Raw genomic sequence first — 13,267 nt, forward strand, 5'->3', positions numbered from 1 at the left:
GAATGAAACACGCTGGCTGGGATGGCTTGCAGTAGAGATCAGGAAATGAAGGAAGCGGCTGGAGATGCTGCAGATAGGGGAAGATTCATGGAGTAATTTGCCAAGAAGGCCTACGTATTTGCTGTTCAGCCACAAGTCCAGCTGTGAGAAGTTACTTGCTTCTTCGGTTAGTTTTCCCAGGTTTTATAATTAAAATGCTATTGGCACAGGGCCACGGGTTTTTCTCTGCCTGATATCCTCTTCTCTCATTGATCTAGCAGCGTTTTGGCTGAATGCTGAGTGAGGGAGCAGGCTGGCTAATGCTATAGCTCTTCCCACCCTGCAGTGGGGCAAGCACTAGTGTGTACAAAGCCTAATTAAAATGATGTCAATTTCACCCTTGTACTCAGGATGAGAACTTCAGTAGTGGATCCCTTTCTTGCTGTTACAGCTGTCAGGAGGTTTTGGAAATGGGGGGGGGGGAAGCAGCAGTTGTGTCCAGTGTTCCCTCTAAGCTGAGTTAGTGTGAGCTAGCTCACAGTTTTTTAGTCTCCGGCTCACACATTTTTGTCTCAGCTCAGGAAGGATGGCTCCAGAACAAACTAATGTATGCAGCGGCCAAATCACTCGCTCACAACTTTAATGCCAGGAGCTCATAAAGTAGAATTTTTGCTCACAAGACTCCACAGCTTAGAGGGAGCATTGGTTGTGTACCCTTTTTTCCAGTAGTCAGATTTCCTCACTATGGCTTTAATATTAAAAGTACTTGTTAGCCAGAGTGTGACTTGGAAAAGCCCCCCAGCTCTCCCCATTAAAGCTTACAACTTTAATGCCAGTTGGTCACAAAGTAGAATTTTTGCTCACAAGACTCCACAGCTTAGATGGAGCATTGGTTGTGTACCCTTTTTTTTCCAGTAGTCAGATTTTCCTCACTATGGCTTTAATATTAAAAGTACTTGTTAGCCAGAGTGTGACTTGGAAAAGCCCCCCAGCTCCATCCAGGGACCTCATTCATATAAGCAACAAGTGGCACTGGTGCAATGCCCCTCTACCCTTTGGGCTTCTTTCATTTCCACATCAGAATGTGGGTAATCGGATTAGTCTTCTGGTTCTATTAAGAGTACATTTTTCAAGCTGCAAGCAAGGTTGATGAAGTGCAGCACGCCTGCCAAACTGTGGCCCCGGGAACTTTACGATACAGCCGGCAGTCACCCTCATCAGGCTGCTCGGTCTTAGATTGACCATTACGTGCTGTGACATGGAATTTCATCAGGCAGCACATCTGCATCAAGATGACAGTGGCCGCAGTATTCTCAGCTTTGAGCACGTTACGCGTGACCATCTGGCAACAGGCAGTTTGCCAGAAGAGTCCTGTGCTGGGCAAAGCACAAACACCCTGGTCAGCAGGCTTCCCATGCCACTGGATTCTTATGCCGTTGGAGTAATTTTGGAAGCAGTGTTCGCCAAAGGCGCCTTCCTCCCCTGTTTTCTGTGGGCCGCTTGGCTTTGTTGATTTTCCTGTCTTGTGCAAAGTATGCTAGATTGAGATTTTAATAAATGATTATATGCTTTGTTACTAGGAGATAGTCGGTGTAGCAAGCAATGTGGTTTGACTTCAAATTGATTAGCCCATTTTATAAATGCCATAGCAAATTGTTTAGTGTGAGGCCCTTTGAAGTAAGTCTTGATGGTTTACACAGAGTAAGCGGTGCTCAGCTTGGACTCATAACAAATGCTTTGAGATGGTTTATTTAGAGAGAGAGAAAGAGAGAGAGAGAGAAGTCACTTGTGGTTTCCCATCAGGATTTTGTTATTTATCATAAATCTGCAGTGGCTGTTGCCTACTCTCAGTGGCTCATGGCTTAGTTTAATAAATCTTCTCTTTTGTCAGTATAGGGATTCGTGTTTTTCAAGTGAGTCCTTGCATACTTGATCAAACCAATCAGCGAGCCACACAGAACTCTGAGGACGACAGGGCTGATGTTGCAGCAGCTCAGCCTGTGGCTTCCTGTGTGACGTGGAGAGACTGTGCTTTGCAGGGGGAAATGGTGGCACTGGAAGGTCAAAAGAAAGAGGAAGCCATGCACAGTTAAATGCTGCATGAGAGAGATGATCGGTTTGTGTTGGCAGGACTTTGCTGTAGGGAAGCTTTGAGTTGTGTGTGTGATCCCTGCTGCTTCAGAGAGCCGTGTGCAGTGATAAAATAAAAACAAAATTAGCAATAAAGGACGGGAGAAAGAAGAGTTCGGTGTCATGCAGGTTTCCACCTCCTTCCTCCGCCAAGGAGTCCCTCACTAAGAATGAGGTTGCTCTGTTACCTGCAGTACTCCTGCGACCGAGAACAGAAAGCATCAAAGAAGGTTTTGCAGTTCTGCGCAGATATTCTTACTTCTCTAGTCTGACACAATGACCCTTTCTTTTCCTTTTAGAAAGTCTTTCTAGAGAAGAAGAGCTCCTCCTCTGTCACATTATTTAGGGTGACTCTTTCAAGGCTGTGCCTTGTCTGCATTTGGTCCTGTGATTTTCTGGGATAAGAGGAGCTCCCAAGATAGCAGCTAACTTTCAGGAGCCCACCTGTTATGACACTGGTTTTATCTGCTTGTATCTCAATAGCATTTCTGCCTTGACTCCCCTGGATAGCAGGAGAAGCCCAGACATTGCAGCTGAGAATCGTGCCGAAGAGGAAATCACCATTTGTCCTGGTATGTGCCCCTGTTGCTGCAATTCGTTTGATTTCAAGGGAGAAAGGCAACGGCCTCCTCTAGCAGGCAAACCTCTGTCCTGTTTGATGGCTTTTCAATTATGAGATCCCGCTCTTCTCAAGAGTGGTAGTGAGCACCTTGAAGGAGGAAAGGACAGTTGCTTGGGGAAACACAAACACCTACCTGGTTGCTCCCATTCCAACATTTCTGTGCCTTGACTCATCTAGGAGATAGCCAACCAGACTCTCTCTATCCTGCCACTTGGGCAGTAGCATCGATTGAACCAGTAGGCCTTCTTGCTGTTTCCTATCGGCTTCCTTGGAATTGCCTCCCTTGGGGGACTTAAAAGGAAATCCTGGCAGTACACCAACTCTGACGCCTCCCTTTTCCTTTGGGGGGGGGGTTATTGGCCTCGGGTGCAGGATGAGAATGCACTCTACCAGCTCAGCTGCTTTGTTCTGTCCCACTAACACTTATGTAAGTGTTTTATAACAGTTCCTGTTTCTTTGGGCAGGACACTGGGACAAGAATGCTTTTTATTGTCTTTTGGAAATGGAATGCACTGTTTCCTCCTTCCTGTTCTGTAGTCAAGCAAAGGAGGGCACCCTCGTCACCATTCTGCCCCCTGTAGCAGAACGTTTGTGGAATCTGCAGTAGCCATGGCTGCTTGGGCATCAGACTCCAGGGATGCCAGCCACAGCTAAGCGTTGCTTAGTGAGACTCCCGTAGCCCTCACACACTAGTTGTTTTGAGGGTATCTTGAATGATGTCTCTCTCTCTTCAGTTCAAAGCAAATCAGTCGTACAGCAGTGCTTACAAATCTCTCTGCCTTCAACATACATTTTCAGAACTCTGCTAGGGGAAAGGAGTTTTCTTATATTCAGTAAGCAAGAAAATTGTTCAAGGTTAAATTGTTCTCTTTGAGACACAATCTGGTTTTGAAATTATTTTTTTTTCTAAAACAAGCTTTTTTCAGTGTCACATCTGGTGCAGGAACAGGTTTAATTGAGAGGTTCCCTGCAGGAGACTGGATGAGGTTTTCATTGTTGGTAATAGCTGCAGGGTGGGGGTGGTCTAAGGGTATTAAAAAATGAAATACAAAGAGTGAGAAAGCTGTATAAAAAAACTAAGAGGGTTTGTTGTCTTTTTCCAAAGTTGGAAAGCTTTGCTGTTGCATTGTGCCGGTCACCAGCAAGCACCTAACCTAGTATACCATCTGCACACCTATTGATTCCTGCTCCCCATTGAGCTATGGAGCAGCAGTGGTTTAATCCACACACTGATGCACTATAGCTTTAAATGTCTACTCTAGCTGTGTTGTTGCACATTGTCTGCTAACATTTGTGACAAGTCTAAAAAATGTTTAGAAACTGTGAAGACACTGTAAAGCAAATGGGATAAGTTTTATCAGCTAGTGTGGAATATGCTGGGGGGGACGGCAAGGGGGAGGGCTTGTAGAGAAGGGGGAAGGGGGCAAGCAGTTGTTAACATGGGAGGCTTCTGTTGCAGAGACCCAGCCGAGTCCATCGCAAGCTATTGAGCCCGAGAGCAGAGAAATCCATTCATCCAGCAAAGATGTCTCTCTGCAGGTAAGCAAGTCCCTAAGGGATAACAGCCAGTGAAGCGTCTGGAATGCAGAGTCTCGTTTCCTACCCGTCTTCCAAAATGAGCTGCTATGCAAACTGTGCAGCCTGCTAGGAAACGTTTTGTGTGGGAGACTGCGGGTGTGTTTGCATTGGGTCTCCTGTTATTCTCCCACTCTTTGTATGCAGCTCCTCCCAGTAATTTCAGTTCTACCATTTCTGTGACCAGGGACTGCAAACCCAGCACTTTCACTAGCTAAAGAAGAGTGCTGTTGACTTTCTCACATTTGTCGTCTTGCTTGCAACACCTGCCACTTGGGTTGTGTGATATGCGAAAGGATGCTTCTGGGCCCTGCTAAGGAAAGGGCATCAGTCACTTGTTGGCCTCCCCCCCCCCCCCCCCCCCCCCGCTCAAATGACTGCATGAACAAAGAGCTTACAAGCATGTTGGTAAAACTGTGGCTTGGCATGCAATTAGACTTTCGCTGTTGGCCCTTTACTGCTCTCCGGGGCTGAGGCCATTGTGTCCTTCTGCAACAAGGGTACAGGCAGCATGTGAGATGTCTGGGCAGTAGCCTAGAGGTTGCTTCCTTGTGGAACGTGTGCCATGCTTTTGTGGGCCCTCTGGCTCTTAACTTGTCCCAAAGTTTCCATCTTGCTTTACCAGAGAGCCGGTCAGCCTTGGATGTCTGACAGATAAATCCCAAGAGAGGCCTCTCTTGCTTGCCTCCTCACCAATGCGATTGTCTCTCCTATCTCACTACACCTGTGCAACAGTCACCATGCAGCTGTCAGAACAATGGCAGCTGACTTCAGTTGCTGCTTCTGTGGAGAAAAGTCTATTTAGGTTGCCGTTTTAAGAAGGGAGATATCAAAGGGATTTCCAAGAGCTTTTCTGGCAGGGTACATGAATACAGGAGAATTGGAGAGCTCTTAACAAGAGAATTCATTTGTAAAAAACAAGTCTTCAGCCCCTGCTGGATGGGAGTAGGAGGAGCCTCACGTAGGCAGTGGTGTCCTAATACTGCCCCATTCTAATACTGGCACTTCCCATAGCTCTGTTTTTTCAGGCAGCGTGCCATCAGTTTGTTAGGTGTTGTGGCCAGTGGGACAGTGCAGCCACCCAGCTGCTGTGCCCTCGCAGTCAGTGATATGTTTTGCACATGGTTTATAGAAGCACAAGGGACCCAGTTGGCTCCTGCACTGGGTGAATGGCTCCCGAGCATGGGCTTCCTCTTCAAGCCATTTCCCTGGTGGGCATGCAGTGGGTGGTCAGAATGACAGTCCCTCTGAAGAGGGCAGTAGCCCTTTAGCTTTCTCATGCTCACCGTCTAGTTTTAGCCCTGCAAGGCTCTAATGATTTGGCTCATGGGCTTGAACCTCAGCCCTCCAGACGAAGCTCAAAAGCACCTTGTGTCATACGGCTGAGGAGTTAATGGGAGGTGAGCCTTGTCGCAGCCAGCCTGATTTCCTCTACAGCGAACACTGCCCACACAAATGCAGCCTCTGCTGACCTGCAGGCATGAACCCCGTTGGAGTGAAGGAGGCCTCGGGCTGCTCAGGCCATCTCTTCTTGCACACAGCATGGGCTGGTGCCGCTTTCCCCTTTGCTGGGTGGGCAGTCAGTCATGCGGGGAAGGCTTCTCTTAGCCGTTCTCCCAGGGCTTGTCAAAAGTCATTCGGAGAGGAGGGGGCTGACAAGGGTTGCTACACAATGCTGCATTTACATTTACAATGAGTTATTTACTGTGGGAGTGTAAGCCGTTTATTTGGGCACCTGGTATTTGCAAAAGATGTGATTTGCTCGGCTGTGCAGGAAGTGGAAACGGGAAGGAGCAGAGAGTTCTTCACATCTGTGTACGTGTCATCTTATTAGGGTAACACCAATCCGATCGGAACTCTTCATCTTTGGCATGTTTCGTTCTGTGCTTGGCATGTCTTCATGACACACTGCCGCATAATGGCACTTAATGAGATGTAGCAATGCCGAGATGTGAAACGCCTGGGAAGATGTGGTGGTCTTGTAGTAGCTGCAGCATAGATGAACGACTGTGGAACTCTCAGTCCAAGACTTACGCTTTGGAGTCTGCTCTCTTTTAGGAAAGGATTTTGTGTAGGATTTGACTGCGGAATTGTTGACGGTTCCTGCAGCTCAGTACTGATCACCTGTCAGCAGGGTGTTTGGCACATTTGAGTGTGTTTTTTTTTTTTTTTTTAAAGGGACCAATCCAACACACCCCCACGCATACAAGCAATCCTCAATCAGTCAATGAAATTCCTCACATAGAATTGGGCTTTTGCTTGACAATGTAGATTCTGTAATGAAGCTGCTAAGCAACAGGCCTACATAATGGAGACCACTCATAAAATAAAAAATGAAGCAAGCCTAAGCAGTCGGGCTCTCTCTGGTTTCCTTGGAACTGTGCAGTTATAAGGACAGAGATGACAATTTCCCTCTATTTGTGTATTGTGTGTGTGTGAGAGAGAGAGAGAGCCTGCATGGCTCACCCCGATAAAAACCACCTATCCTGAATTATTTCCCACAGGTTCCATCTAGCTAGTTCAATATTTAAACAGACATTTTAATGGTTCTGGCAAACCTTCTTTGCTTTAAAGGTTTAGGAACCCTTTTTTGTTGTTTTTTGGGTAGACTGACATTATGCAGAAGGCTTCCAGTATTAAGAATGAGACAGCAGTAGCTGGCCTTCTGCCTCTTACAGCCATGAATAGTTTAAGGCAGAGGCTCTGCATTTCAGAGGGAGAAACACACTGTGTCGACGAGGCTCTGTTGAAGATTAAAAAAAAATGGGTGAGCTTAATGACACGCAGATAACAGTGCTTAACTTTTTATCCCACAAAAAAGCCAAGAAAGAACTCTGATGTGTTTTCTTTCATCATACATCCCTGCTACAGAACGAGGGCTCATCTAGCTGAACCAACGTTCTTCTCCAAACCAAGCCTTTATTTATGTATTTGTTTGTTTGTTGGACTTTTACCCCGCCCTCCCGCCTAGGCAGGTCAGGGCGGATTACAGTAGTTAAAAACCAGTATACAATGAATAAAAATATCAGGTCTAAAACAATACAATACAATATCAAAATACAGCTTATTAAAATTAGAATGTGGAGGCCATCTGTTATAAAGTGCTAGTAGTTATGTGGAACGGTCAGTGTGGCCAGAACTGTTAAAATGCTTGCCGGAACAGCTCGGTCTTTACCGCTCTACGGAATTGTTGAAGATCCTGCAGAGCTCGAATTTCGTTTGGGAGCTGATTCCATAGCGCCAGTGTAGCTAGGGAAAACGCCCTAGTTCTTGTTGATGTTAGCTTAGCGTCCCTAGGGCCAGGGGGGACCAAGCGATTTTGTGTCTCGGATCTCAGTGCCCTTGGGGGAACATACGGGGAAAGGTGGTCCCTCAGGTAGACAGGCCCCAGACCATTCAGGGCTTTAAAGGTCAAAACCAGCACCTTGAAGCGTACCCAGAACGCTATTGGCAGCCAGTGCAGCAACCTCAGCACAGGTTGGATGTGTTCCCTCATGGGGAGACCCATCAGCAACCTGACCGCGGCATTCTGCACCAGCTGCAGCTTCCGGAGTTGCCCCAAGGGCAGCCCCATGCAGAGAGCATTGCAGTAAACCTCAAGTAAGCCTTGAGGTGACATTTAACACTGAAGAGAAAAAAAATCACTCAAATATGCCAAACACCCCTATTTTGGGGGGGGGGGTATAGCCAATGCATTTGCTTTAGCTGAGCTGTGCATTTGTCGCTGGAAAGTCATTGTGGTGTGGTGAAATGTGTTGCACTCAGACTAGGGAGGTTTGGGTCTAAATCTTCGCCATCCAGCTCACCTTGGACAACTGACTGTTTCTCTGCTTAACTCCTTCACAGGCCTGTTGTGGGGATAAAATGAGAGAGCCCCTTTTCTATCCCACCCTGAGCGTCCCAGAGGGATACAAGTGTGGTACTCAGCTAGAGAGATAGATGTGTCTTAACAAAGCCAGGGCTACCTGGAATGGACATGAAACCCCTGCTCCTACTTTCTTACTTTTCACTTGCGCTTGGACATGTCCATGGTGAATAGGTCTATCGAAGGCTAAACAGTAACCTCTGAATTTAAAGCAGAACAGAGCAAATCCAGACTACCAGCTGCTAGGGACAAGCAACAGGGCTGGCTATTTAAGTCTGTTTAAGTCAAGTGTGTGGGTCAGTTACAGAGTGCTGAACTTGATGGGTTTTGGAGAAAATGGAAAAGGAGCAGGCTGAACGGTCCATCCATTCCAGCATCCTGGTTCCAGCAGCAGCCAGCCTGATGCACTCAGGAAGCCCACAAGCAGGGCATGAGGACAACCAAGAAGTAATATTGCTTGTTGGCAGCTAGAGTTTTTGAACAACTTGAAGCATGGCAGGCAATTTTGAAGGTTTATTCAGGGAAAATAGACTATAACATCAGGCATTTAAGAAAAATAAACATACAACTAGTATGTTCAGTTGGCTGAATTCTAACTTGGCTGGAAGTGTCAGAGCAGGGGAGCTTAGTTAACAAAATTCTTTGAAGCTATCAGTCCATCTGCAACGCAGTCTGTCAAAGAACCAAATGGAGAGGCCGTGGCTCAGTGGTACAGCGTCTGCTTTGGGTGCAGAAGGTCCTAGCCTGAAGTCCCAACAAAAGAACCTAGTTGGAGGAGCTGTGAAAGACCTCTCTGCCTGAGACAGTGGAAAGCCACTACCGGTCAGAATAGACAATACTGACCCTGGTAGTCTGATCTCAGCATAAGGCAGCCTCCTGTGTTCACACAGCAGTTGTCAGTCTGGATTTTAAACAGGTTGTGCTTTTGGGTTGCTGGCTTTGCAGTACCAAAAATATGCCCTCTTCGAAAGGGTTAAAAATAAGAAGGCTGCGGGATGCAGGTATAACTTCCCTTTTCAGAGCCAAGGGGCTTTATAGATGCATTTTGGCTGTATTCAAATAGGAAAATGGAAATCAGGAAAGGAGAAAAAATGCAAGGGGGAGCCACAGGATTCCCAGAGGAACCTGTCAATCAGGAACCACTAAGTTGTTTGGAAGTGCAATCAGGGTGCTAGTTGTGTCACATGAACATTTCACTAATTTTCTCAGCGTGATAATATAACCTTTGGGTCTGGTAAACATGACATCAGTGGCTGTCATTTGGCCAAAGGGAATACCAAAATTAATGTTCGGACTAGCGCAGACCACCATATACAAGTGCATGTACACCCCACAACTGGCTACAGTGCAGACCGTGCCACTAGGCAAAACCTTCCCATCACTTCAAGCTAGCCATGGTGGTGAGGAGAGTGATCTCATTTTACTTCCTAGGAGAGCCTTCTCTGCAGGTAGGGCTGCCAGGCCTGGACTGGGTGCTTGAGTTCTGTGCCAGTTTCACTTGTTTTTTGCTTGCTGGCACTCTCACTTTCTCCATTGAAGATGTTTTACGCTTTCCCCAGAGCACAGGGAATCCTGGCCTTAAATAGAACACATGGGTCTCCAGGGGTGCCCCATGGTGATATTGGGAGGACAGGCTGCCTTTGAAATAAGCAGTAGATATCAGTGCTGTAGTGCTTGCTTATCAGTGTGTAGCTCCTATGTCTGATCTGATCAGTGGGAATAGAAAGTGCTGCTAGAAGTGAAGCATCGATGGCCCAGGGAGGGTCAGAAACCGTAGAAGGTCAAGGGGAGCGGGGTTGATCATGAAGAATTAACCTTGCAAGAAGACTAACTTGACTTATATCTTACCCTGCCCCGGTCCTCAGGCTGACGCAGATGAAGATGCTGGGAAGAGTGTGTCTGCACCCAGCCTTCCAGCTGATGGTGCTGTCTCATGTCCATTGTGTGATCGCAGATTCCCAGTTTTGGAAATTGAGCGACATGCCATGTATTGTAATGGCACAGGAGAGGACATAGAAGATGCTCCAGGTCTGTGAAATTTTGCCTTACTTCCCAGTTGTTCATGGTAGTCCTATCCAGCACCTGTTCCCTTCTAGCTATTCTCTGTATATGTTTGTTGGAGCCCTAGTTAGAATAGTCAGTATCTGGCCTAGCTTCAGACAAGTCCTAAAATCAGAAAGGTGAGAATACAGCATGCAACCTAGTCTAATACCTTGCCTTAAAACAGCATATTCTGTACTTTCAAGGAATTGTGAATGTATTATCTGTGCATGTCAAACGATCAGACCCAGGTGCTGTGGGAGTACCTTGGAAGCAGGCAGGCTGGAGAAAGACTGGCTGAAGGCCTGTAATCTGGCACAGAGGGAAGACTGAGAGGCCTCTCTCAACAACAGTTTTGTCTAAACTGAGGGAAGACAAGAGGCCTGGTCTGCAGATGCAATGGGATGAGAATACAGTCTCAGTTCAGACTGCAGGTACACCTCTACCAGCTCATTCTGCTGCATGTGTAGACCAGGCCAGAATTTCTATAAATGCCAGTAGCACAGGATGGGTTGCAGTGGCCTGGAGGGTCAGTGGCTGTTACAGCACAGGGAGCCAGTGCCAAATCTGCAAAGCTTTTCTTTCAAGCCCTGTGATATTTGAAAGTAGATGCCCTCCGTTTCTGCCTGCCCCAACAAACAGGAGCTCCTAGGTCTGCAGCTTATATGATTTTCTTCGGCGCAGCCTCCATCACGTTCCCCACCTACCCACCATTCCCTACAAACAGATCCTGACCCTCAAGTCTTAGACAGGGCTGCTCTTTCACATCTACAGTGTTCATCTGGGTTTGAATGCACTGAACTTCTGGTTGGCAGTGAGAAATCTCACCCGCAGTCTAGGTCCCCTCTGTACACCATCCTCTATTTTGTCTTCATTCCTGCTGCAAAGGGGTACCAAAGTGATGCTGCATACGAAAAGGCCTTCCCATCTGGTAAGAGTGCAAAAGTGCTATTCACTGCAAAGTCCTTTTCTAGTCAGCTGCTTGGAGGTGCTCAGTGGCTAAGTAAAGAAAGCTTTAGTTGGTATGAAATCCTGACTCTTGTTACGTCTTCCATACTGACAAAGTAGCCCTTTGGAAGAGAAGACTTATCACATGCACTGTTCAGCTGGCAAAATGTGAAGAAAGGCTGATGGCTACAGCAGCAAATACAGCTTCAGGCAGATTGAACATGTACATATAAAGACTGTTCGCTAGTAACGATCTACCTCTGATGGCGTAACATTTTTGTATTTTAATTAACAAGAATAGCAATCCAGTTGTTCCACAAATGCCATGGTTTTATATGTAGCTATTAGTCATTATATGAAATCAAGTGAAGAAAGTGCTATTGCAGTGCCTGGCCTTTTCTTTGTTAAGGCAGGAGTAGAAAATTTGATCAGTGCTGAGGACCACATTTGAAATACATTATAAGCCAGAGGGCCATTGCCAATTTGCATATTTAATGGCATGTGATTAACATAATTGGCATAGCTTTTTTTGTTAGCCTTGTCAAGCCAAGCTACTATAAATTATTAGCAGGCATTATTCCTATTCTGAAATAGTTGCCCTCAAATGTGAAAAACTTGACTCAGCCTTTGAAAAAAATCTCAGCGTATAGCATTAGAAATCACAAAAAGTAAATGCAGTGAACCGGAGATGCTTTTTTTTTACCGGTTTCTTTGTTTTTCATCATATAACTCTTTTACCACTACTTGAGACAAATCTCTTTGCAGTCATGAGGCATGGAACTTTATATAATGAAAGGAAGAAATCTCAAAATTCTAATTAGTGTGTGGGTCCAGAGAACACGTCAAAGTTCCATGCAGGTTCCATGCTCTTATCTTGTTCACCTCTTGAAGCCTCTTGTGTATTATGTATATGTTTCAACTGATCTATTAAATATCATGAAAAACATTACAAGTGTGGGCAAACACAGCATGAATCCAAATGAAAGTCTGCATTTATACCACTTGGGCTCATTGTTATCGATACTGTGCAATGTAGGATAACATCTTTAGAAAGAACCACACCCTATTGTGTGTTGTGAGGAGAGATCCCAGCTGCATCACACAGAAAGCCTTTGCTTTCAGACTGCCTAGGGGGAACTGTGCAGTGTAAGGCTGGAGCTCTTGGCTGGCTCTTAAAATGTTGACTTGGTTCATACCAGCTATAGTGTGGCACCATATGAATGATCCTAGGAGTTTTAGACTTGGGTGTACAACCCCTACTCCCTTTGCGTGCCACAAGCTAGTATTTATTTCCTGGGTTTGCGGAGCAAGCACAAACCAGGACTGCAAACTACGGTTTGTTCCCAGTTTGTAAGCCTGGTTTGCAGTGCAAGGACAAACTATGCTCACTGGGTTGGATGTAATGCCAAACTATGGTTTGCCAATGCTCTTCCCCCGCCATTAACTCCTGAATGTGTGATGGCAGGAAGGACTGGAAAGAGCCTTGAACTCACTTATGCAAACCTGTTCACATAGCACACAAACAGACATTACGTCTGAAACAAGCCCAAGAGCTGTAAATTACTACTGAAAACAAATCACATGCAGAAACAGGAATTTAATTGCCTAGCCGTAGCACAGGAATTATGTACGTTTGGGCATGAGAAATGGAAGAAGTGAGGTAATGTAAAATCTGGAAATTATCGCAAAATATAAACCTGAACCTAGTCTATTTTCTTTTTGCACTTCTTCAAGTCTCCTTTGTCCCTTTCTACCATCTCTCTACTCAGTTTTGTCCTCTCTTTTTGTTTAAAGCTTGCTCTAAATCCAATCTTTCCACATCCTTTCTGACTCCATTCATTCTGTCCTTAAGGCTGAAAGCAAAGATACTTTCGTCCTTCTCCACGTAGTGTCTATAGGTTAAGAAGGGCCCTGCTGGATCAGACCAATGGTCCATCTTGTCCAGCATCCTGTCTCACACAGAGGCCAACCAGTTCCTCTAGAGGTCTAACAACAGGGCATAGAGGCCCAGACCTTCCCCTGATATTGACTCCTGGCAGTGTGATTCAGAGGTTGACTGCCTCTGAACATGGTAGGGTTGTCAGCGGAGGACTTTGGGAGGCATTCCT

The 13,267-nt window shown here is 46.1% G+C and overlaps 1 protein-coding gene across 1 annotated transcript in view; it reads left to right on the forward strand.

Annotated features, from left to right (window-relative positions):
• UIMC1 (ubiquitin interaction motif containing 1) overlaps window positions 1–13,267 on the forward strand; it is a 92,193-nt gene that overhangs the window by 50,932 nt on the left and 27,994 nt on the right. The window contains exons 8-10 of the mRNA XM_015412528.1: window positions 2,593–2,681; window positions 4,191–4,270; window positions 10,037–10,199. Of these exons, the coding sequence (XP_015268014.1) occupies window positions 2,593–2,681; window positions 4,191–4,270; window positions 10,037–10,199 (332 nt within the window). The remainder of the gene's footprint in view (window positions 1–2,592; window positions 2,682–4,190; window positions 4,271–10,036; window positions 10,200–13,267) is intronic.

The sequence above is a fragment of the Gekko japonicus genome, unplaced genomic scaffold (assembly GCF_001447785.1).
Source record: "Gekko japonicus isolate JY-2015 unplaced genomic scaffold, Gekko_japonicus_V1.1 scaffold100, whole genome shotgun sequence".
NCBI classification, from domain to species: Eukaryota; Metazoa; Chordata; class Lepidosauria; order Squamata; family Gekkonidae; genus Gekko; species Gekko japonicus.